Source organism: Strigops habroptila, chromosome 2 (assembly GCF_004027225.2).
Source record: "Strigops habroptila isolate Jane chromosome 2, bStrHab1.2.pri, whole genome shotgun sequence".
Taxonomy (NCBI): domain Eukaryota; kingdom Metazoa; phylum Chordata; class Aves; order Psittaciformes; family Psittacidae; genus Strigops; species Strigops habroptila.
The window spans coordinates 92,089,964-92,114,727 of NC_044278.2; the positions used below are offsets into that span (position 1 = coordinate 92,089,964).

At 35.7% G+C, this 24,764-nt stretch overlaps 1 protein-coding gene across 4 annotated transcripts in view; it reads right to left on the reverse strand.

Moving 5' to 3' along the window:
* The window catches only part of VWA8 (von Willebrand factor A domain containing 8), a 173,664-nt gene that overhangs the window by 122,114 nt on the left and 26,786 nt on the right, over positions 1–24,764 (reverse strand). For 2 of the 4 annotated variants that reach the window (XM_030475494.1, XM_030475512.1), the window contains exons 5-12: positions 17,775–17,942; positions 15,633–15,797; positions 15,173–15,222; positions 14,733–14,841; positions 11,705–11,809; positions 5,280–5,411; positions 3,864–3,998; positions 3,706–3,783 (exon numbers count right to left, since the gene is read on the reverse strand). In XM_030475494.1, coding sequence (XP_030331354.1) covers positions 3,706–3,783; positions 3,864–3,998; positions 5,280–5,411; positions 11,705–11,809; positions 14,733–14,841; positions 15,173–15,222; positions 15,633–15,797; positions 17,775–17,942 — 942 coding nt within the window. Of the gene's footprint in view, positions 1–3,705; positions 3,784–3,863; positions 3,999–5,279; positions 5,412–11,704; positions 11,810–14,257; positions 14,318–14,732; positions 14,842–15,172; positions 15,223–15,632; positions 15,798–17,774; positions 17,943–24,764 lie in introns of all 4 variants that reach the window. The other 2 variants (XM_030475503.1, XM_030475521.1) reach the window with 2 other exon arrangements.

Consider the following 24,764-nt stretch of genomic DNA (forward strand, 5'->3'; position numbering starts at 1 on the left):
TAAACATAACATATATACATATATACGTAAACAATTCTAAGAATTCATTTCTTCATGGAGGCTGAAGAAGAACAGTGCTATTGCTTCACTCCAAAGATAAGTGCGCTACTGCTCATTTTTGTGCTGCAGAAATTATTGGAAAATAAAAATAAACCATAGGACAAATAAAAACCTACTTAATTTTAGAAATGGATTTAGGACAATATGCTATCTCTCAAAAAAAAAAAAATAAATCCAAAAGGCACTTTCTTGAACAAAGTAGAAAAATCTGCTAAGTTTACAGCATTATTCAGCTTCTCATAGCCTTCACTGCTGAATTACTATATAAATTACTACATTTAACATTTGTTCTGCCATTAAATTATCCCATTAGTTTGCTATGCAAAGCTTCTGTATTCATATTTTAAGAAAAACAAATGCATTGTTAAAATTTATCCAAAGATATATAGCTTACCTACATTCAATGATTTTTTTAATAAACTGCTTCCTATAAAAACTTCTGAGATTATGTAAGACATTGTACATAGGAAATATCTATACATATAGATACACATGTGGATCTTACGTAGACTTGTCTACACAGGAATTTATAGTGAACGATGAGCTCAGAAACAGTCACTCATTTGCCCTAGTGATATTGTTTGATATCACCAAAAAGCCTCTCTATAAAAACCGTCTGCCCTCTGAACTTGATCAAACCCTGGTAAAACCAAAGGAAAGGTTAGCTTCAGTGTGAAATACTTCAAACCCCTGGCCTAGATTTTATTTACGTAGGAATTACAGATCCCTTCAGGTGTTTACTGCGTAACTAATTTCATTGTCAGCTCTTCTTATGTGTTTCCAAAAAGGAAGTCTTCCGCTCCTATACAGCAAAGCCATACTAATTAAATGTAGGATGTTGAAAAACAGTGGCCATGTTTTTAACCAAATAATTGTCTATTTTTGCTGGTGAGTACCCAATATTGTACTGCGTGCAAGAAAACAAGGGTTAGGGTGTGCCTGTCCGTAAGCAGGTTTGGTAAGTTGCAGAAGTCTTTTTCTGGGATGATTTTAAAATACGTTTACAGTGACAAGCGCAGACAGAAGTATGCAGGCTAACTGGACACACAGTCCTGCCTCAGACACTACACACCTATCTTAATATGCCACTGCACAGAAGGTAATAGGTGCTGCTGGGAATCCAAGTATATTACTATGAACATAATATTGCATTGATGAGGCTATGTAGCTTTGGAACCCAAATCTGCTCACATCTGGTCACCTTAAAGCATGAGAAAAGGGCACGAGTCATCTGTCCGACTTCCATCTATGCAGACACAGTTTCAGAGTCTGTGCCTTTATCAGCTGAAGCCATACAGGGGGAAGGAAAAGCAGCGGGATCCTGTCTGGGGAGGTTTTCAGCAGTGCAGGAAAACATAAAATGGACTGTCTTTCTTTCTTCAGCATCAGTAATATTTATTTTTCCTATTTTGTCTCACTTTTTATCCGTTTCTACCCTTCAATCTCACCACCCATTTCTGTCAGTGTCTCTCCCCACATGGCACTGCACTTCCAAAGCAGCTGCTACTGCCATTTCTTCCTTTGGAGGTCTCCTTGCTGCCTGTGAAAACTTTCAAGCAGCAAAGGTATGGAAGAAAGAGACCAATATATTGCATTAAATCTGATGCTAATGTTCCTCTGCAGCATTGCCTATTATCACTTAGAACTGTAAATCCTGTGATATTTGGTGTATTTTGACTCACAAGGTAATGGGAGACTCTTCACTTCATATTTTATTTGAGAATGTTTTCATTCCTCAGGGTTGTGGAGAAAACCTTACATATGTGATCTCTACTGTGAAAAGCTAGAAAATTAATTCTGCTTTTTAATTTCGTAATTTTTCAGTTTATGTCACAAGGTTAGAGCGTATCAAGATCTAAGACTAACAATTCTGAGTGACCACTGGCTATGGGGGACTGTTAAGCATAACAGAGCTTGGAGTTTGCAAAAATACCCTAGTGCGGTGAAAAAGCCCGAAGCACTGTCAGGATGAAATCAAAGAGAAAAATCCCAAACATACAGCAGTCCCACTGGGCCATTTTTAGACAACTGACACTGTGCCAAGACAACTGACAGCTCCAAAACCTTAATTCCCTTATTATTCTGCATGTCCACCCCTCCTGGAACCATTACTACTACTCAATGTTAATCTTTTTAAATACAAACTTTACATTTTCTTCAATAAAACATTCGCTTTGCCCTTACTCTTTCAATTACTCTAAATTTCATCTTTCAACTCATTAAAAACACAGCTGCAACAACAAACTCCTTGCCACCACCATCGAAGCCCTTAGACACCCTTATGACTTCTCCAGTTCCTCCTTCTTGCCACTTTACCCCATGACTGCTATTTTAAGGCAAATATGTCAACTGCTTGTGCATGTCTCAAACAGAGTTAATGCACACTTCACCCCAAATTCATCTTTAAAGCCACATCTGAACTAAGACATAACATAAACAATTTAGTAATAATTAGGCTAAGAGTGGAAAATTACTGTCTGTTTGTTATAGCACCTATGAATAATGAAGTTATTCATTGAATGTGATAGGCATATATTATATTTAAACACAAGCCCTTGTTTCATATTTCTAGAATGCAACCACTTTGAACATAGAACCTTATCTAATCTACTGCAACACAATCCCACCGCAACTGTAACTGTCAGAATAAACAGAAATGTAAAAAAAGAAAAGGCAGAGAATTTATAATGACTAAAATTCCACGTGTCAGGCATCAGAAAAATTGAACATGTAAGAGGATATCAGGTGATCTCGACAGAAGAAACAATTAAAAAAAAAAAAAACAAACCAAAAAATGAACCAAAACAAACAAACAAAAGAAAAAAAAACCCAGAAGAAAGATTAAGCTAATGGAACATGAGAAATATTGTTAAAAAACTTGCCTAGAAAAATAAAATCCTTAATACAATAAAGAAACTGTCTCCATAACAATTAAAATTAAAAAAAATAAATAGTGTTGGTAATGGAGAATTCCATGTAAGATTAAATAGCATATGGGGAAATATAAATAAATAAAGACAGAAGGAAAGAAAGAAAAGAAAGAAGGAAAGAAAGAAATGGAACAACAAAAGGTCTTCTGGAGGCATTTAATATGCATGAATTACAAGCAGTCAACACTCTGATCTAAAGGCAAGAATCATATTTCAAAAAGGGAAAAAAATCCAAAAAGGAGAAGACACAAATCACAGAATGAGCTGTCAATTCTGTGTGGCTATGAGAAAAAACACTCTGTTAAATGATTCTCCTTACATTTTATTTAGATTACCTCTCTTACACATTCACAATGAATTCAATAGAATTAAAGGAAAGTATCAGGGGTAGTTTATATGTAGTAACATTGTACTAACTATATTGCTGCACAGCACCCCCTCTATTTAGGCTTGCAATGAGAAGATATTTTAGATGAGCATTCTAACAGAGAGAGTAAAAAATGCTCTATAATGATCAGAAAACTTTGTTATCTTTGAAATCTTTGCTAACCTTTATTTTTTTAACCCATATTTTATATGGGTTAAAATTATATGTATTTTATATATGCAGCCCTACTGCGGTTTTTAAAATAACTGAGAGAGGAAGAGAATATATACAAAGAATCAACACCTGTATATTATATTTTAGATCATATTTAAAGCATAGTTTACTTACCTGGTACAGCATGATAGGTTCTATGCTGTATCCCAGTATATCAGCAAACTCCTTAGCAATAACTGTTTTGCCACAGCCCTAAAAAGTTAAAAAGTAAGAACTAGATTACATTCTAAGCAAGACAGGGAAGGAGGGAGAAAGGAAATTTCAATTCTTACTTTTCCTCCAATTAAACACATATCTTTAACCATATGGGATTGCATCATTTCTGCCAACAGTTGATTATGGCTGGAAGTCTTTATAAAAGTGTCTGATCGAGAATGCTTTTTTAACAGCCCAGTCCCAGCTGGAACCTATAAGGAAAAAAATTAATAAAATCAAAATGCTAAATAAGCTACACTGTGACAACTCTAGGCTTTGTGTGGCCTGGGTTATGCTTCTCCAAAACTACCGTAGTATTTTGCTGATGATTGTCATCCATCAAACTTGTATCTTTCACTTAAAAAACATTCAATCATACAACTTCTAATAGACAACCTCCTTCACACTTCCTTTGCCTCGTTTTAATAAAAAAAATAACAAAGTGTGAACAAATTGAATTACAGCATTGAGGTCTGCTGTTCCAGCTAGAGACAAAATATAAAAATCACCAATATTGATTGCTCATCAGGCAAACATGGAAGTGAAAGAGCAATTTGTATTGTGAAATCCTGAAGGAGTTACTTTGACCACAACTTTGCAAAGTTTCAGTTGTATTCCACGTTACAGCTCTATTTCCACTCCCCATTCTAGTCTGGGAACCATTTCATCTGCAAATTCCTTATGCCCTCCTGTTCCCAAAGAGACATTCTGCAGACCTATTTTCAGAAAGTATCACCTACACATCAAACAAAATTAAAAATCTTCCCTTCAAGAAAGAATTAAATCAGGTCTCTACAGACCCACCTTTTTCTGACAAATTCCCATTTGCTGCTGTTCCCCTTTTCACTTTGTCATAGTACAAACTCTCTGAGGATACTCCTCACCTCTCTCTGACTCCCACTAATTCTAGACTCTCCAAATTCAACATTAACTTCAAATTCACAGTTCAGCATGTTGCATGAATAAGACCTTATTTCACTGCCTAGCACTTCATAAACTTCATCAGAAGAAACTCAAACTAACCATCATTGATGCGATTACTTTTGTTCTGTTTTTCCAATATCTTCTATCAGAACATTACCAAACATTCATTAGATTTTATTTGAAGTGTAGATGAAGACAGACTATTGTCTTTACTAGAATAAAAAGGCAAAACAGCACCAAAACTATCATAAGTACTCTGTTATTCTAATCCAATAATAAAAAAAGGAAATTTAGAGGCTTTTCTTTCATCCATTCTTTAGCATTTCTTTTAACACAAGAAACTTCAATGAATCACATGTAGGAAAGTCTGAGTTTATCTAGCAATAAAATTTTGTATATCCATAATCAAATATTACAGTATCTAAATGTGTTTTTAATAAATGCGATACTCTACCAAAAAATATTCAGTGTAAATGTGTTTTTGTATCAAGTGTGTCAAACTCTCAACGACATGAAAAAAAGTTAATATCTAAAAACATACATAGTTTTATGAAGATATAAATTCACACCTGGAACGTCACTTCTTTTTCACCAATCTGGACAGTTACATCAGCCTTGAAGGGTTTGTTTCCATGTGCCCTTTCTACTTTGGTAATCCTTTGGGGAAGCAAGTGGCTTTCTGAATCCTGAAGCTCAAAACGCTGTAGAATTAGGGGATGGAGCAAATTAATTATTAAACACAGCTTTCTGTTTTTTAAAACTGTTCCTTCTGAAAACAAGGCCACATATACATTCAAGTGCTTGCGAAGCCCTAAATCCATTTACTTACTTCAACTTTCACTTCGCATACCTGTGTTCATATTCATATTGGCCTATACATTTTGCATTTAAAACCAAAGTAAAAAGATTGTATATCATCTACTTTTTTCTGACTGTAGTGGCAGATGTAACGTGAAAACGTCATATGGTGACTTTGCCAAGTCTTAGCCTGACAGACCAAAATAATAAGAGAAACAGATGATAGCCTTTAGCATGTGTACAAATAGATCACCTACCTCTGCAGGTCATTATAACCAATTGCAGATTTAAACATCTGGCTATCAATAAAAATAACCATCAAACATTATGTTTACTTAGCTCCACAGCCTTATCATACAATGAAAATTGAGGATAACCTGTACAAATTAAGCCTTCAGCATGTTCTGGGTATATCAAGGACAAAAAAAGGGGACATTTGTCTTCCCAATCTTCTTTTAAGCATTATACTCTGTTTTATGCTGTATATAGCAAGCATGAAAACCATTTAAAATATCCTGTACAAAGTCTATTTTGTTAGGGAAGGGGAAATCAGTCGGGGGGTTTATGCACAAATGAGCCACTAACTGAAATTACTGAATTCATAGAGCCACTTTATTCAACAGAGTGGAAGCTGAGTAAACCAGAGAAAAGGAGTATTATTCAACTCTTTAAATCCTAAAAAAAAAAAAAAAAAAGTAAAAAAAAAAAGTTTTTTTTTAAACAGAAGTAACTAATGCAAAATAACTCTCTAAAAGCATGTAGTTTTATTACTACTGGGATTCACAGCACTTCCTGCTAAAGTTTAGAAAGAAAACCGAGATGCATTCATATAAACACTTTGGCTCTTCATCACTTCGTAAATTCCCATTCTGGAACAAGAGCCTACAAAAATTTCATGCTTAAACATGAATTTAAGATAAATGCTCAGTAAAGGACTGCACCAAATTATATTCTTATTGTAACAGCTGAGTCTACTTCAGATACCATTAAATGTTTAAACAACCACAGAGGACAGGAATGCCTACTGCGTAGTATCTCAAAACTGATTCTAAGAAATGCTCCAACTATAATTCTGTTAAATGAACCACTCTCACGTTCATTAGTAAACTGTAATATTCTTACTAAGTTAATGGCATTTTGGATAGGGTAAAAACTGCTCATACACAAAATTGCAAACTGCTTGTACACTAAAATCCCTTAATCATATACCACCAAAAGAAAATAACTGGGAGCAAGCAAGATTATCATCTTCACCAGCAGCTTCTGCATCAAACAAGAAAGATTTGGAGACAGCAGCAGCAGACGTCGTATACAAAGGTCTCAAGAGTCTAAAATTTCTAAGGTGTTTTTTGGTTTGAGTTTTTGGGGGGTTATCTGTTTGTTTTCTTTAAATGTTGTTGAAGGTTCTGCAGCCAGACTTTTAGTCCCTAAATTAGGGTGGTGAAAGAGGACTATCTCTGTGAAGATGGTTACTGAATTTATACAACTTGACTTCATCTAACTGAATTTGTACAATCTGAATTCATCACATGTAAGCAAGTTACCACATTTACACCTGAACAGGAGCAGCAAACAAAAATGTTTGTAGCTTTCAGACTAAGAAAGATCTTTCTGACGCAGTTCTTCATTTAGAATTATGACAGCTAAATATGGAATCAAAGTGTGGCATGAAAAGGATGTACAACACATTATTCTTCTGCCTGAGCCAGAAACAACTTCCTCCACACGAAGTCCAAGTTGATAGCTACAAAGGTAAAAATATTTGTGGCTTGGAAGCCGCAACTATTGACCACATTCAGTATCAGAAAGTTTGGGAGGTACTTGGAGAGTCAGAAATGGGCAGTCTCAGTGCCTCAGACTCAAGAGGAAAGAAAAAAGGAAGACTGGGCACCAAAAATAAGGCAAGTAGTTTGGCAGTTCATAATCATCAGGGCATGTTACACCTAGAAACACATGAGAAAAGGCAAACCGTAAAAATTTGAAAAAAGAAAGAAGAAAAAGGAAGAAGAGGAATTCTGGCTACTTGGAAGTATCTAATGATCAGTAATGTCTCAGCACTGAAACTACAAAGAATATGCTGGTGATCCAGCTGGTCAAAGGAACAGAAAGCTTAAATGACTTATTTGCAGATAACCACTATGCTGAACCCACAAGACAGCTAAGCTATCCAAAAGAGTAATCCAAAGGCAACCAATCTTTCTTGAAGATTCTCTGCATGGGAAGGAAAGAGAATTTTTCAAGGAACAAGAGGACTGAACTGTTTCACAAGAAGCGTTATAAGAACTTTAAGTGCAAGATGGGATAGATAGCAAAGTCTGAACAGATTCCACTACAATGGTACGTAATGGCACTAAGACCATTCCTTAATGCAAAACCTCAAAGATTACAAACTATTCTGGGGGGAATAAAAGAGAAAGATATCCTTCCTTAGACCAAAATTTGCAACAGAAATATCTTACAAGTGAACAAAAGTGTTGACAAGAAAAAAAGATTCCAGTTTCCTAAATATTAGCCCACTCCCCATGAGAGAGTGCCTACGTACTCTGAAGACTCCCTATTGCAAGGGAAACAGTTTTCAACAAGGAGGTAATATTAAAGTGCGTATGAAAATAATACAAAAATGAGTCAAAGGGAACAAACAAGCTTTTATTTGATACAGGATCAAGACAGTAAACACAGAATTAATCAAGGCATGAAAAAAATAATCTAGAAGGGCCTTAGAGCAAAGTTAATCACTAAGATAGTAGGCTAAAAGGGACTGCTCATTTATTAAGACAAATCCGATCTATGTTGCTTCTAAACTCTGACGGGAAGATTCTCTTGATTAGAAGGTGAGAAAAAAAAAAAAAAGCCCCACCAAAACCAACACAAGTTGTTTCCAACAGTGGGGGAAAAAAGGCAGGCAAAAGGCATGTGAGAATTAAAAAAGCAAACCCAAAAATCTCTGATGAATCTGAAGTGAAATACTAAAATATCATGGAACATGAGGAACAAAGTATGGAACAATTGCAGTACCTTATGAGCCACCAAACTCAGCCTATATGAAGATGACCAGTTTTATAAATGCCTAGCAGTAGTATAAAGAATAGAAAACTTTGATGGTGTGGGAGACATATGTGCTTAAGCTTATTGTTTGGGAATGTTTAACTGGAGACTGTTGTCCTTGAAAGCAGCAATTTCTCTAGATAAAAAACATGTAGAGAAAAAGCTTAAATAAATTTTTACTTAACTTTTGCAATCAACATTTCAAACGTTCATCTGTCAAAACAACTTTTGATGCCAGTATTTCATGCCAGAACAGAATAATTTTAGAGGCCAGAATTCAAACCAACTCATATTTTCCTTTCCAAGACCTTCTAAGTTTCAGGTCTTCTTTAAAAATCAGAATAGAACTCGATACAGTTTCCAAAGTGCAGAAACTTCAAATAAGGATATTCAAAGGCACATCATTCTCAAGTTTATTTTGGTAATTCTGTCCTGTCTGTTGCAAGCTAATGAACTAATGAATACTGCAAACTGCAGCACTTGTACAAATGTTCTGTATGATAAGCAACTCTCTAGATCACTGCTGATGTGGGATTAGTGTGCAATCCACAAAAAATTTTTTGATGCTAACTAGTTTGACATAAGGACACACATTTCCATCAAATAAAAAAAGTTGTCTGATAGACAGAGTTAACTCTAAATCAGGTTTTAATTCCAACTAGATCCACTCAACAAGAGATTTGAATTTCAAAGCATCTTTAGATTAACACTGTAACAAGCTACTTTAACTTACAGGGAAGGTATAAGTCAGTATTTCACATTAATTCATTACTGAAAATAAGGATTAAGAGGAATACCTAGGTCTTGATGGAGTCTCAGTGAGCAAGGAGGCACATAAGGAGAAGATTTACCCAGGTTAAAGATAAGGTTTGGAAAGACAGTGCCTTGAGAATATGACCTCCTCAAGAATTATGCATGGGGTCTAACAGCTGCCAAAGCTAGCTGTTTACCCTAACCACTGGCTACCTCACTTCTCAGCTCCAACAGTTGACTGGAAGGGAAGATCTCCTGAAATTAAGATACATTATCAGCAAGATTACTACTTCCCCATATCTATCTCCAAGTCTGATGCCTAAAGTTTACATTTTATGATTTTTTTCTTTAATTTTCTTTAAATGATAGCTGATGCTAAGTTATTCAATTCACACAAATTAACCCATCAACTGCAATACACTTCAAGTATTTATTTTTCAACTCTTGATATCTCCCAGTTAAGATTACTGTATTAATTGTATTCTGTTACACAGTATTAAATGGCAAATATTAGCTGGACACTCTTTGAAAATCTGTAGGAAGGTAGAGTAAGAAATCACCTTGCTGCTGCCAGACTCCTCTACATCATATTTCTTATGAAATGGAAAAAAAATAATTTCTTACCCATATTTAATATAGTTTTGGCACTGCTATTACTAAAATATCATTATAAACAGAAGTTCCTCAGTACAACCAGTTATTTTCTGTATTTCTTAAGGTTCATTCCTTAACAAGATCTGTTGTGTGCAAATAGAATAAAATTCCAAGTAAGATTACATGTACTTGTTGACATAATGGTACAAGTTTGTATAAGTAGTAACGAGAAAGAGTATTAAAAAAAATAAAGGAAAATTAACCCACAAAAATATATATAATGAGGTATTTTACTAGTCAAATCAACCCATCTTACATGGGAAGCAAAACCATGCACAACACATAAAATCAAAGAAATGGAAAATGGAGGAAGCTGATGGTATTGAACATAAAGACATTCACTGTCTGTAACTGACAGGGAAAACCAAATGACATAAAGGATTTAAAATAAAGGCATATTAAGAACAGAAATCACTGCTACTCCTCTGCTAGCAGATAGGAGTCTATTTCCACCCAGACCATGGCTCTTACGGGTAACTTCAACTACCCTGACATGTGGTAGAAGGGCAACACAGCGTGATAATCAATCTAGATTTCTGAGGCTGCCTGGAATAATGTTTCAACTCAGGTGCTGCATTTGCTTGGCAGCAGTGATGCACAGACAGCTCCTGCTATTCACAAATAAGGAGCAATTGTTTGTGGATATGGCAATCAATGGCAGCCTTAGCTGTACCATCCAGGAAATAATGGAGTTCAAAATCGTAAGAGGAAGTGATGAAGACAAGTAACAGACTGCAGATCCTGGATTTCAGGCCAGATTGGCTTATTCAGAGAAGTCATAGGTAGGACCCCATAGGAGGCAGCTTTGAAGCCTCATGAAAGCTAGCAGGTCAACTTCAAACGCAAGGATTGTCCATCCCAAAACTCAGTAAGACAAGTAGGAGACCAGCCTGGTTAAACAGGGAATACAGGACTAAGCTCCAATGCAAAGAGGCAGCATATGAGAGGTGTCAGCAGGGATGGGCTACAAACATTTTCATGACACACAGGCTTGGTTTTAGGAAAAATAAAAATTCACTAGCTACGAAGTTGGTTATTTCTAATATTCATGTACAAATAACTTCTAATTTTCAGGATTGAGAGAGCTGGTAGAGATGCTCTAAGATGTGAATGCTTATTTTCAACAGCGTACAGAACTCCTACAACATATTCAAAAGTAAAAGAAAGCTGGCACTGCACTAAAGTTTTAAAAGGATAAATGGAGTAACTCCTCATAATTGTAGGCTTTGTAAATTATTATTAAACACGAACAAAACAACAAAACAGATCTGACCAACAACAAGCAATGAAAGACTAACACAGACCAAACCCGGAGACTAATACAATGTATAATCATGCTATACTGAATGTACTTTGTGCATGTGGCCTCTACAGTCATTTTCATATCTCCTCTTAAAACTCAAATGCCAGAAGTATTTTTTAAGTATTTGACTACATAACCATATAAGTAGCTACTCTCAAGTTAATTAACTGCTTCTATAATGAGGGATTTTCTGTAGTCTTGAACTGCGGCCTAAATATTCTACAGAACACAGAGGTCTCACCTTTCACTATAATGAAATCTACTAGCTTATGAAGGTTGGGGTTTTTTTAAATACTGTTTTAGCATCAGCAATAATACAACCATTCAGTCTACCTAAAATTTCTCTTTTTTTAATGGAAGTAGTGAAGAAACTTTAGTCAGGAGAACTACTGTCATAATCCATTGCTCCCCGGAATTATAGTATATATGTACAATACTTACTTTTAATGCATCTTTGACTGCAGTTCTGCCTTCCTTTCCAAGGAAAACATTATAGGGGTAAAGCCGGTCAACAACATGCTGGACTGACATCATAGGAAAGGAATCCTTATTCAAATTAAATAATTCAAATTAAAAAAAGAAATTATTGGCTCATTTGATCAACATCCATTAACTTGAAAATCTTATATAGCGCTGAACTTCAAACAAAACTGCAAGAGCAACATATAAATGACCACTACACGAAGTATTCAATCAAATGTCAAAACAGACATTTCTCAAGTGCAATTCATTATAATATAGATGTCTATAGTAGATGAGAACCACCAGATCCTAAAAATTACTTTCTTTCCTGTGCATAAATGGAAGCTACAGTAACTGGCTCAGATACCTAAAGACATTTGAAGATCGGAGAGACAAACTCCACCACAGGCAACCAAGCTTCATAGTACTACTAAAAAAGAATCAGTACGACAAGAAATCTATATTACAATAATGATCTACTCATTTACATCAACTTCTAGTGTTTAATTTTTATTCTATCACATTGTACAGATTCTACTTAAGTCAATTCTTAGAAATTTCTGAACAGTTTGATCAAAACTGGTTTGATTTGAAATGAGATACTAAGTCTACTTGCACTTTCCACACAAAACTGAAAACTTTTTTTTTACTATCTTCTTGTTAGCTACAAGTACTAAATTTTTTGTCAGTTGCTGCCTGAACTAGACAAAGATTCAATAATTTTGCTGCAGTAGTGGAGAAAGAAATGGAAATGCATATATGAATACTCAAGAAACATATGCATAAAGCCTTTCATGGTGGAAAAATGTATTTCAAAAACCCTAAAGTAATGCTTGATTTTTTGTTTTAAAAAAGACTTGTAAATTTTTAAGAACTTCTTGTGTGTAACAGTAGTGAAAAATAGTCAGAGGACTAGCACTACTTTTTAAGCCCTCATCCAAGTAAAAAGTAAATTATATAATTCAAATTAAATCAACTGATTTTCAGTTATACACTTGGATTTACATAGGCACCAACTGAAAGAAGAGTTGCTTAGAAATGAAGCCAGGACATGCATATTTTATGAAATGCATAATTCCATTTATACTTATAATCAGTAATACTATTTATAATGTTCCATATTTAAAAAAGATCAGTAAAAATAAACCATTTAAGTCACTGTAGTAAATGTCCTGCTTAAAGGATCAGGGAGCCCTTCATTGCATTTTAAAAGCGCTCTGTCTCTATATAAAGACATAACATATAATTTGTCCACATTATCTCAAAGTAATAATAATTACAATGGCGTGTATGAAATTAGCCTCTTCAGAACAGCACCCAATGTAAAAATTCTTCCTTTCAGCAGGCAAGAGTTTTCAACTGAAGAAATACATTTGGGACTGTTTGAATCCATGACAGAAGATAAGAAGCTAGTCATTACAATGTATTCCCTTCACACTTTTAAACAAGTAAATCAACCAAGCTAGAAGTAGAGGATGGCAGTGACCCAGCATGTGGAGGAAAAATGTTGTAGCTAGAATCACTGAGAACAGTCAGCTTAGAAAAAACAAGTGATTAAAACTAATTCTAAAAGAAACAGTTCTCGTCTACCTAAAAAAGCCACTGTCATACAATGATAACACTTCACATTCTCTAATGTAAAATAAAATGCTTCCTTCATTCCATAGTTTAGATAATAGCTTAAGGCTCATTTTCTTTCTATTACTCTGAAAGCCATCTGGCATTCATTTAAAAATAATTTTTCACTACAGAGCTCAACGAATAAAAAGTTACAATTTATTTTAAAATCCAACATGTATTTCTTTACTAAAGCCCTTCAAATACCATTTCATTTCTGTGAATCTGAATTTTAATCACTTCTTAACATCTGATGCAGTATAACTAATTCAGAAAAAAATTATGTCTGTAAGTATCGAGCACAACTGAGAGGACTGAGCACCACAGTAACACAAGTAATTGTTATGTTTTAATGTATATCCAGTAAAATATGTAGAAGTAATCTGCAGCTGAGCAGTACCATAGGTAAAATGACTGTACAGGAGACAAAACAGAGAAAGTCCTCTCTACAAACAGCTGGCACCTTGGAGAGCGGGTTTTAGAAGCTGTCCTGGTGTTCTACCCTCCTGTAAAGACTGTAAGACTGTATCTTCCAGCACGTAAAACAGCCCCAGCCCCTCTCTCTCTTTATACAGGTCTCATCTCCCTGACTTCCTTCAGGAGGCATCTTCAGTTTTTACTTTGACTTTTTACTATGTAATCATAAAGTCCAAGGAACAAAAGCCTGTCAGAAAGCAGAAAGACTGCCTCAGCTGTAGTCCTGACCTGACTGATCTGTCACTGTGAACTCAGCAAAGTGCAGCAGTTATATTTCCGTATGGTGGTCTGTAGCTCTCAGAAAGTACTGCATCTTCAAGTGTGCACAACCTGTATCTTCAGGTAACCCTCTATGACTATGATTATTCTAAAATCCACCAGCCAAGCCAAAGATGAAGCCTAATGTAGGCTTCATCTCACACAATTTAACTGTCTCACCCACATTTGAATACGGTTGGTTTGGGTCCTTCTTGGTGTCAATGGAGAATAATAGGGTCTCTGTAATGCAATCAATCTGATTTTGCATACTACTCAATCAGAAGAACTTTTAGGTTGTGATTTTTATTTCTCTTCACTGACTATGTCAGTGTCATCAGGTAAGCTATAGATGCATCTGAAGTCAGTTAAGATGATTTAGCAGAATAAAACCCATTTTGAGAACTAAGATACACTTAATCACACCACAAATCTTCCATCATGCCATATTTTGTCCTTTACTATTATGCCACATGCCATATGGTTAAAGTATTATCCAGAGATATCTGACCAAGGGTTTTCTCCCTCAAAACATCCTTAGGTTTTTTCAGGTTTGTTTTTTAAATGTTAATCTTCTTCTAACAACATGAATAATCCAAATCTAATTTTAAGACATTTTAAGCCCATACAGTTTCACAGCACATGTGTATGCACATACCAAAATCTGAACTGCAGCCGATAAGCTGTCTAAAGGAAAATCTGGAAGTCCCAATGTAAAAGATTCTTGAGAGCAGAGAGTTGTAGCAAAAGACAGGAGCTGAGAAATTCTGCATAGGAAAAAATAATTACATGGTTTTATACATGCTATCTATATTTAAAATACTAAAGTCTAAAAAGTTAAATAGAGTATAAGATGCTGAAACTATTTCTGAGTGCAAATAAGAAAGGTGTGATTGAAGTTCTAAAGCATTAAGGATTCATTATACGAAGGCTGCATATGAAAAGCTCTGTGAGCATACACCCACACACATTAAAAAATTTCTTTCAGTTCTGGTCTCTATGTAGTGAAAGAAGACCCAAAAATAGCAAGGAATCCTGAAAGGACATCACTTTTCTTCATTCATTCCATTTTTATTCTTTTTAATTATGAAAAAATACCTCTCTGTGGAAATGTTTGATCCAATTGAATATAATAGCTGAAGATGGTCCTGAAAATAGAACACAGAATCACAGAGTAAATTAATTTGGGGATCAGATTATAGGTCACAGCTCATGATGTAAAATTTCTATTTTCCCCTCTAATTTAGACATGTGGATTCTACTCGCTCCTTGACACAAAATTAATTTTATTAAAAAAATAAACAAATAAAAGAAGAAAGATTATAAAATCTTTCTTTTAGGGTTACATGTTTTACGGAAATTATTTTTCTGCTGCGACGTTCCTTGGCAACAATAAACCTGCTTTCTAGGAATTTATTAGGCCCCATTATGAAAAATGCCCTTTCAGATAAATTTATTACTCAAGGATTCTTTTCAAAGGTGAGGTACGTAAAACACAACGTCAAAATATTAGCTCTACTCAGTACACATAATCCGACCCTTCTGCTAGGACACTTACCTTAAAGGGCAGATGATAAACATCTCTAGCTTGAAATCGAGACCGAAGGGGAGGATCCAAAGGGTTACCAGAGTATTTGGGTACTGGCAGGCCCAATGCTATCACTCGAAAATCTTCACTAACCCGAACAATCTTCCATGCATCTAACTCTGATTTTGTATGACTCTAAATTAATTAAAATAAAGCAACAAGAAAAGAAAAAGAATACATCATTAAAACCTTATGATGACTATGCTGTAGACTGACTAACAGGTCATTCAACCTAAATGTGGCAATGTCTTTCATTCAGGGGAGCTAGAAAGGACTGAACTAGTCAAATTTAGGGCTGGTAAAAGCAAGTTTTTAAAAAATGAACATAGATAGAATGCTTGATTAAGTGCAGCTTTTGGCCTGTAGCAATTTGACTGAAGATGGTCAAAGCTGAGAAGGTATCATTAAGACACTGATTTCACAAAAAAACCCCAGAAAATAAATGGACCACAAAAATAATTTTATCCTAACACATTAGAAGTGGGTTACCATGAGCAAGCTTTTCTTCTTTTTTTCCCCTCTTACAACTGTAAAAGAGACTAAAATCTGCATTTTAAAAGTTTCATTTACAAATTATGCTTTATTATAAGCAAGAATACAGAACTAGATATTAAATGTTGTGTTTCACTTATATAAAAATTCACTGCACACAAAAAAATGCACCCTTGAGTCTTCCCACATCACAGTTACGTCTTCCTTGAAACCATACATAAGTACATTTCCTGCAGATCTAGATGTACAATAATTATTCACACAGGAGAAGAGAAAAAGAACATTAGCTTATATAATACAATATTCCCCAAACAACAAAACAAGAATATTAGATTTAGCATTGTAGCAAGAGATTTATTTAATTCATATACTATTAGCAGTGTGCCTGAGGCACTTATTTTGAAACATTTTATCGTTAGGAAAAGTGTTAAAAAGGAAAAAAGAAAAGAGGAAGATGCTTTGCATAATTGCAACCAAATCCTATCTAAATTTGAATTCTCATTTTCAGTCTTTAAATACAATTACATTTTAAAAGCTTACATTTAAAATACAATGATAATGCTTCCAACAACTGCATCTACCAATTAAATATCAGAAAAATGTTTTGGGTAAAGGCATGGATCAGAAGAAAGATGAGAGATGATGAGAGAGGCATCAGATGAGAGGCATAAGAAATAATGATATATTCTCAGAAATCCACTACACTTCAGCATAGTTGGCAACTTCATACAATCAGGATCAATGACAGAAAGCTTATTGCAAATTTCCTTCCTGTGCCACATGGGTCTGAATTACATACTTTACCACTGTCAGGTATGACAGACAGAAACATGAGCAAGCAGGTGTCAGACTGCTGGGAGAGACTGACAGGTATGTGATCGGAAGCTATGGTACATGAAAGTAAGGTGCAGAACACTACTGAAAACTGTTTGATGAGATTTACTGAGGACCCCAAAAGCCTGAAAAGTATCCACTCAAATTTAAGCAGTAGGACTTGAAGCTGAAGAAAAAAAAAAAGTAAAATGGCTAAAGCAGCAATGGCAGCAGATGCTAAAATCCCTTTTCCTATCAAAAGAAAATTCTCTAACCATTTCCTATAATTTAGATTGGCTGTTTACATATACTTTTGTAAATTAAAGGCAAGACAGCACTAAAGAATATAGTGTTGCTCATCTTGACCTCGTTTTTTTTTTGGTATCCTAACATTTTAAAAGCTTAGCAACAGGGCTACAGCAATGCTGAAGCATTATCTGAACTTCCTGTGAACAATTTCAATTTAAATCTATTTTCTCAAGTATATTTTAGTTACTCTCACACTGTGGCTTTCACATTTTAGAAGCATACAGGCTTCATACAATGTTAACATCGACTACTCTTTTTCATGTGCACGGACAAGATACAGATGAAAACTTTCTGTTGCTCTTGCAAGCAGCAGTCTGACTTTTCACACAGCTTTCACCCTGCCTATGTCATCCTATGTAACATCCCAGAAAAAAAACATAGAAACCTTGATGAGATTTCCTCCATTTCACTAATTAGTACTCTCCCCTTCATAACAGTATTCTAGCACTACCAAGAACATGAAAAAACCCATGGAATATCCAAACAGCATTTCCGTACCTGCAGAAGTTTGTCATAACGTTCTGCAGACATAAGAAAACGACCATCTTCAAGCTGCATTTCCCTATTCTCCAGTAAATTGTTTAACACCGGCAGGACGTTCCGCTCAGCCTTCTCCAAACCTTCCAGCACAAGGATTCTGCCTTCAGTAGCTGCACGAACTGCACACTTTTAGAAAATACAAAAATAAACATTAGATAAACGTTAAATCCTCCTGAAAAAGAACCTGCAGGTGCTTCCCAAAACAGTATTTATTTCTGTAAGAATCAATAAGATTCACATCAGTAGTAATCAGGAAGAGTGACAGCTGATTGCCCCAGTGCTACACATCGATGAGCTAGACTTTACTCTCCTAACTATTATAGGGACTGAGAGAACTAAGTTCCAGTATTTTATACTGAATAAAATGTAAAACCTTGCAAACATTTTAGTGTATACCCAGTACATATCAGTATGTGGCAGCCTTTCTTTTTGATATTGCATAATATTTTGTATTTTCAGGTACTTTAATGCCGTCTAAAAATTCTGCAACAACTATTTATACAGCAAACACGCAACCAAGGTGGTTCATCATATTTACAATTCTATTAAAATATTTACAAAAAAAGTCAGGTATTGCCTTGGATTGCTCCTGTTTTGCACCAGAGAAATTCATCCTCGGTACATTTCTTTAGTCTGACTAGAATATACGTTTATTGAAACTAAACATGGATGATAAAACCAAAATAGTGCTATAAATAATCAGACATTTAAAAATGTGATAAAATTATAAAGATTTAGAACTATATTCCTTCAGTGAACATGGTCTTCTACAAAATCAGAATAAAAATGTAGCCATTAACTTGATAATCCTTTGGAGCCTTTGGAATAGAAAGTTCTTTCTTTTCTGTATTTCACTTTATTAGTTGATTACATGTGGCTGTTTATTTACATGCATAATGTGGAGCCAAAATGTAAAACTAAACTCCGGCACTGGTAATTTTGTGCAACTTTCTTGCAGTCAATGACATTCAGTCAGGAAAATTAACTACACTTCATATCTAATATTCGCAATTACTGTCCTGTAAAAGACGCTGAAATTCAATGCGTTCTTGTCTACTTCCAAATTGCAGAAGTTTAATCAGATAATTAAGGGGCAGATTTAGGCACAGGCAACATTTAGAGGTACCAAAGCGTCTTCCTTTGCATTTCTGTTACATTTTAACACAATTTTAGACATAAGCAGAGCTGCAAAGGAAGAATAAACGAAGCCTCTTCCCATCAAGTCCCCTATGAACTCTTACAGAAGAACCTTTCATATAACACTAGATGTGAATCTCTGATGAAAACAATACATGCCAAAAATTGGGCCAGAGAGAAAGAAAGATACTTAAAAAAAAATAATGAAAAGTACCAGAATACAAAAATAACAACAAAAAATTACATATGAAAGCAGATGTATAAAGGACGAAAGCATAAGCATAAACTAGAAGCAAAGAACAAGTCAGCACAACAAATGAATTGCTACATGGTACAAAATATACAAACAGAATTGGAGATCTATTTGAAAAGATAAAGAAGACACTAAATGATAAAACTAACTAATTTAGATGCTCCTTATGTACAGTACAGAAGCACAAATAACTACTGGAAAATTAACCATAATGTAAGCTTTTCACATTGTAATTAAGATGGAAATAAAAACGGCACTCACAAGTCTTGGTACACATCTCCAGATCAAGCTCCCTTCTCTGAAAGACAACATTTTAATATCTAGCCTCAAAACCAGTATCTGAGGACCCTGGAGTAATCCATTAAAGAAGTAATAGTGCTCAGATTACTTCTCTTCCAATTCTTTCAAAAAGAAATCAGTATGTGAATTGACTTTTTTGTTGTTGTTAATTCAGGACATCATACTCTACTAACAGGCAATATAAAATTCCTCTCTCCCCAACCCATAGCATTTGTACAAAGGACAAATGTTGTATGAACATTCTTCTCTAGGAAGGTCACTGGTCAACTCAGAAATCTGCTCCAACCTGCTTGAATAGAAAACCTGAGCCTCCAGCAGCCAGTCCAATACCTGGCATGAACAAAATGCTATTTTGTCTAAATGCAGTTTGGAGATACAGCCAGAAAATGCTTTAACAAACAATTTATTTGCCAAGTTGCTTGGATTCTGCATATTATAAGTCTATGAAGACTTTATGACTGAGTTTTAGTAGCCAGAGGAAAATACACATTCTGTTCATATGGTTTCAAAATATTTTGAGTATCCATAGAATCTTGTTGACTCACATTGAGACATGGACACTATGGATGAAGGCTTGCTGAAATAGCAGGCTTCTAAAATCAGTATAAATCTCTCTCACAAACTTGTACATGAAGGCAATCAGCTTTAGGGGTAGGCAGCAGATACCAGGAAGTATGTAACAATCGTTAACTTCAAGAAAGAAGATGCTCTTCATTAGCAGTGCAGTCTTGAGAAGCAGCCTACTGCACTATGTTGCCTGCTGCTTATCAGTTTACAGGATCAAAATATATAAAAAGTACACAGTTTCTAGAACTTGGAAACTATTTGAAGTTTTTATTATTCAAAAGTCTACTGCTCAGTACAATAGTATTTCAAAAGGTATGTTACAGATGGTCTTTGCCTAGCTATACGTAGAGTACCTTTTATAATCAGCCTCAGGAATGGCTGAATGCACAACCATGGTTTCTCACTTCTTAATCAAAGATACCTCTTAACAGCAATAACACCACCTGGGTGCTAATCTACTCTAGTTTTCTTCCAAATTGTGCTCCTCATGTACCTTAAAAGCACAATTGAAATATTGGAAACTGTTCTCCAAAATATAATGAAATAAATGCACAATTCATTTACCTCTGAAGTTCTTGCGCTAAATAGCACAAAGCCTGCTCTTAAGACCAAAACAGCTACATATCTCTGGCAAAACTACAGTACTTCTGCATTCTGGTTCATAATGAGTAATGAGGTTTTTTGCAACAAACTAGGCATACTACAAAGCATCCTCTGAATCATTATTTCAGTTTTATCTGCGTATTGATGGATTGGTATGGAAACTAAAACGCATACAAAAAAATCAGAGGAAAGAAAGTAAAAGTTTGCAATCTGACACTGAATATTGTTTTTTAAAAACGCTTCCAAGAAAGGAATATTCATAATTCTATAATGAAAATTTAGAAATAGCTGCACTGCCTCTCTCTCTCACTAGCCTCGAATGTTTAACATAAAACACAATTTGAAAGAGGGGCTTATATTGTGCAACCCTAATGATAAACCTGAGATTAAAAGTATTAATTCCTGTTAAAAGGCCAAGGGGAAAAAGTATTAATTCCTGTTAAAAGGCCAAGGGAAATTTGTTAAATGTTTACTTTCAGATTTACTGTAACTGCAGCAAGGGACTATTTTGCTCATCAGAGGAGGACAGACGCTGCTGCCTTCCGCCCATGCTCCTAGGGCTCTGGAAGGATGGTAACCTGGATACCTGCTCCAAGGAATACCTGCAGCTACTGCAGGCTGGGAGCAGAAACCTGTCACACAGCGTAGCTGCTCTCAAAGTAATGGCTTTATGCAACAAATACATAATGAAGAGTGCTTAACCTGGTTTCACACTGCACCTACAAAAACATATTTTTATCTTTAAAGACAAAACACCTTAGGAACAAGACAACCCTATGCAGACTTTCATTGCCTTTTCTGTAGCTGAACCACAGTGAGCTCCTCCACTTGAGCAGTGCAAAAGACAACAAAACCAGGAAGTTGTAAAACCCAATTTTGACATAAATCAAAGTATATAAACACATGGATAAAGTTATACAGTGTCAGAAAGGGTAGAAGGACAGAGAAAAACTCACCACAACGCACATACCAAAATGCACAAACACCAGAGAAAGGAGGACATTTTCATAAAGCTAATCAAAATAGTTTTTAAAAGCACAATAGTTTAAAATACCAGAATTGAAATGGTAGTTCTCTTCTCTCTGAAAATGCTTATTAGAAACCAGAAAGCTCTGGTTGCCCTGAAATCCATGAGGCAAGTTCTCAGGGAACTCTGAAGGGCTTTAATTTTTTAGATCTAGGCATCATTCCGAGTACAACATACAGGCTACATTGCAGAACTGTATTAAAATTGCTAGAAATTGCTCAACAGTAATCAGTAATTGTCTCTTTTTCAGAAGCTACCTCAAGTTTGGTGTTTTTTTTAAGAAGATTACTTGCCCGTGTTATGAAAACTGGATCCCTGTAATGGCATCTCAAGCACAGCAACCATAACTACAATGTGGAAAAACAACAGTACAAGTATCTCAGTGAACATGAGAACTAATGAGGTAAGGTTTCCCTACATCTGCAGCCTACATTTCAGATGTCCCTTCCAATGCAGTATCTTGTTCCCACCATCCGCAGAATATCCCACGCAAATTCATCCACCCAAGCCTTTCCATTCCCACCTGTATCTCATAAACATCCCAACAATGTAATGTCCAGATGTCTCTTGAAGAGAGATCCTTAACAACCAGCTGGTAAAGCCAACACAAAACTTTGCCTGGTTTTGAGCTAACTGATGCTGACTGGCTGCAGCAGCCTAACAGAACTTGGACTATTAAAGCCAAGGTGCAGCCTGTCTTCCAGGGATGGGAGATGGACGTTAATTTGAGTCCCTGTGACCTACCAAGCTACCAAATATGACAAAACTCAGAGGAACTGGGTATGTTCTAAATTTCATGGGTCAAATACAACTCATGAAATTTTTCAAATTTAAATAATTAAAACTAACCAACAAGTAAACAATACAAGGAAAAGAAATTGCAGAGATGCAGAATATGCATTTTACTCCTCATTTTACCAAGAAAGGAAGAGGACATTGACCAAGACTTGTAATTTACTGTAAGCACTTCAGGTTATTCTTTTAAGAAGATGCAACAGAACTAATAAAATCATCAAATGTTTTATAATACTTATGTGGAAATAACAGATTACCCAGGAATTTAAAGATAGATGTAGAAACAGATGTTGAGGGCAGTGAAGCATATACGGCTGTATCCTATCAGGGAACCTACTTTGCTAGATTTTAAAATTATCTGTAAACAGCATGTCTAATGGTATGCCTCTACCAAAGAATATCTTTCAAGATATTTGTTTGGGTTTAAAGCCTCTTAATTCCTCAATTATTGTTTTCCCTCATGAGTTGAGCAAACAAGAAAGCTGCTGAGCAGTGCTGAAATGGATGACTATTTAATGGACTGAACTGGTAACATACTTCCTCCAAAATCAAAGTATTGTCAAAAATTAAGTAGTAAGATAAAGGGCTATTAAAAGCCATGTTCAAACAATTCCAAAGCAATAATGTAAATTTTGATAAAAACTTGCTACTGTATTTTCCTTAAATATTTGTAAAATCTTGTACTACTTTCTTAAAAAAATACATATTTAATAAAAAAGTTTCAATGCGTAATGCCATTCAAAGTTGAGATTACAAACAGACCTACTATTCATCTAAAATATGTATTCTGTTTTTTGTTACAAAATCTTCCACTCTGTAGATGATGATAACTAGTTTTGCATTTTACAATTACTACACAGACAGTGGGATTGAGTGCACCCTCAGTAAGTTTGCCAATGACACCAAGCTGTGTGGTGCGGTCAACATGCTGGAGGGAAGGGATGTCATACAGAGGGACTTTGACAGGCTTGAGAGGTGGGGAGTACAAACCTCATGAAATTCAACAAGGTCCTACACCTGGGTTAGGTCAACCCCAAGCACAAACAGTCTGGGTGGAAAATGGATTGAGAGCAGCCCTGAGGAGAAGGATTTGGAGGTGTTAGTTGATGAGAAGCATAACATGAGCAGGCAGCACGCACTTGCAGCCCAGAAAGCCAACTGTATGCTGGGCTGCATCAAAAGGATGTTGACCAGCATGTCAAAGGAGGTGATTTTTCCCCACTGCTTTGCTCTCCTGAGACCCCGCCTGGATTGACTTCTGCATTCAGCTCTGGGGACCGCAACGTAAGAACAAGGACCTGTTGGAATGAGTCCAGAGGAGGGCCATGAAGATGCTCAGAGGGCTCGAGCACCTCTCCTTTGAAGACAGGCTGAGAGAGTTGGGGTTGTTCAGCCTGGAGAAGAGAAGGCTCAGGGGAGACCTTAGAGCAGCCTTCCAGTGCCTAAAGGGGTCCTATGAAAAGAGGAACTTTTTACAAGGGCATGTAGTGACAGGACAAGGAGGAATGGGTTTAAACTGGAAGAGGGTTAGGCTTAAGGAAGAAATTTTTCACTATGATGGTGGTAAGGCACTAGAACAGGTTGCCCAGCAAAGCTGTGGCTGCCCCATCCCTGGAAGTGTTCAAGGCCAGGCTGGACGGGGCTTTGAGCAACCTGGTCTAGCGAAAGGTGTCCCTGCCCATGGCAGAGGGTTGGAACTAGATGATCTTTAAGGTCCCTTCTAACCTAAACCATTCTTTGATTCTACGAACGTCAGCCACAAATATACTGAATTACATATTCCAAATGTGATCTTCTAGTTTTATTAAAATCAATGTAATAGTAACTAATGTGGTTAGTCAAATTAGAAAAGTAACTTAAGAACTAAATAATTCAATGTTTTTCTCCCTCTGTAAAGGAAGGGGGTGGAGGCTACATCTTCACTGTTCAGCCTACCTCCCTGCTGAGTTAATCAAGTGTTTTCTGGGTGGGTTTTATGGCTGATTTTCCCCTGCGAGGTTAGGAAAATTAGAGGGCAGGTTGCATTTAAATACTGTTATTCACTCAATTTTTATTACAAAAACAAAACAAAACCAAACCAAATCAAATCACAATGATGACAGACAAACTGCAGTATACAAGAGCACTGTCAGCCACGTTAGTATCCAGAGAGACTCCAACTGTCTGCAGTAGTTAACATTTCAGTGAGGAAGAATGGCATGAACTGGTTAGAACCTAATTCATGATGCAACACCACGGCACAGAATTAAAAGCAACTAAAAAAGAA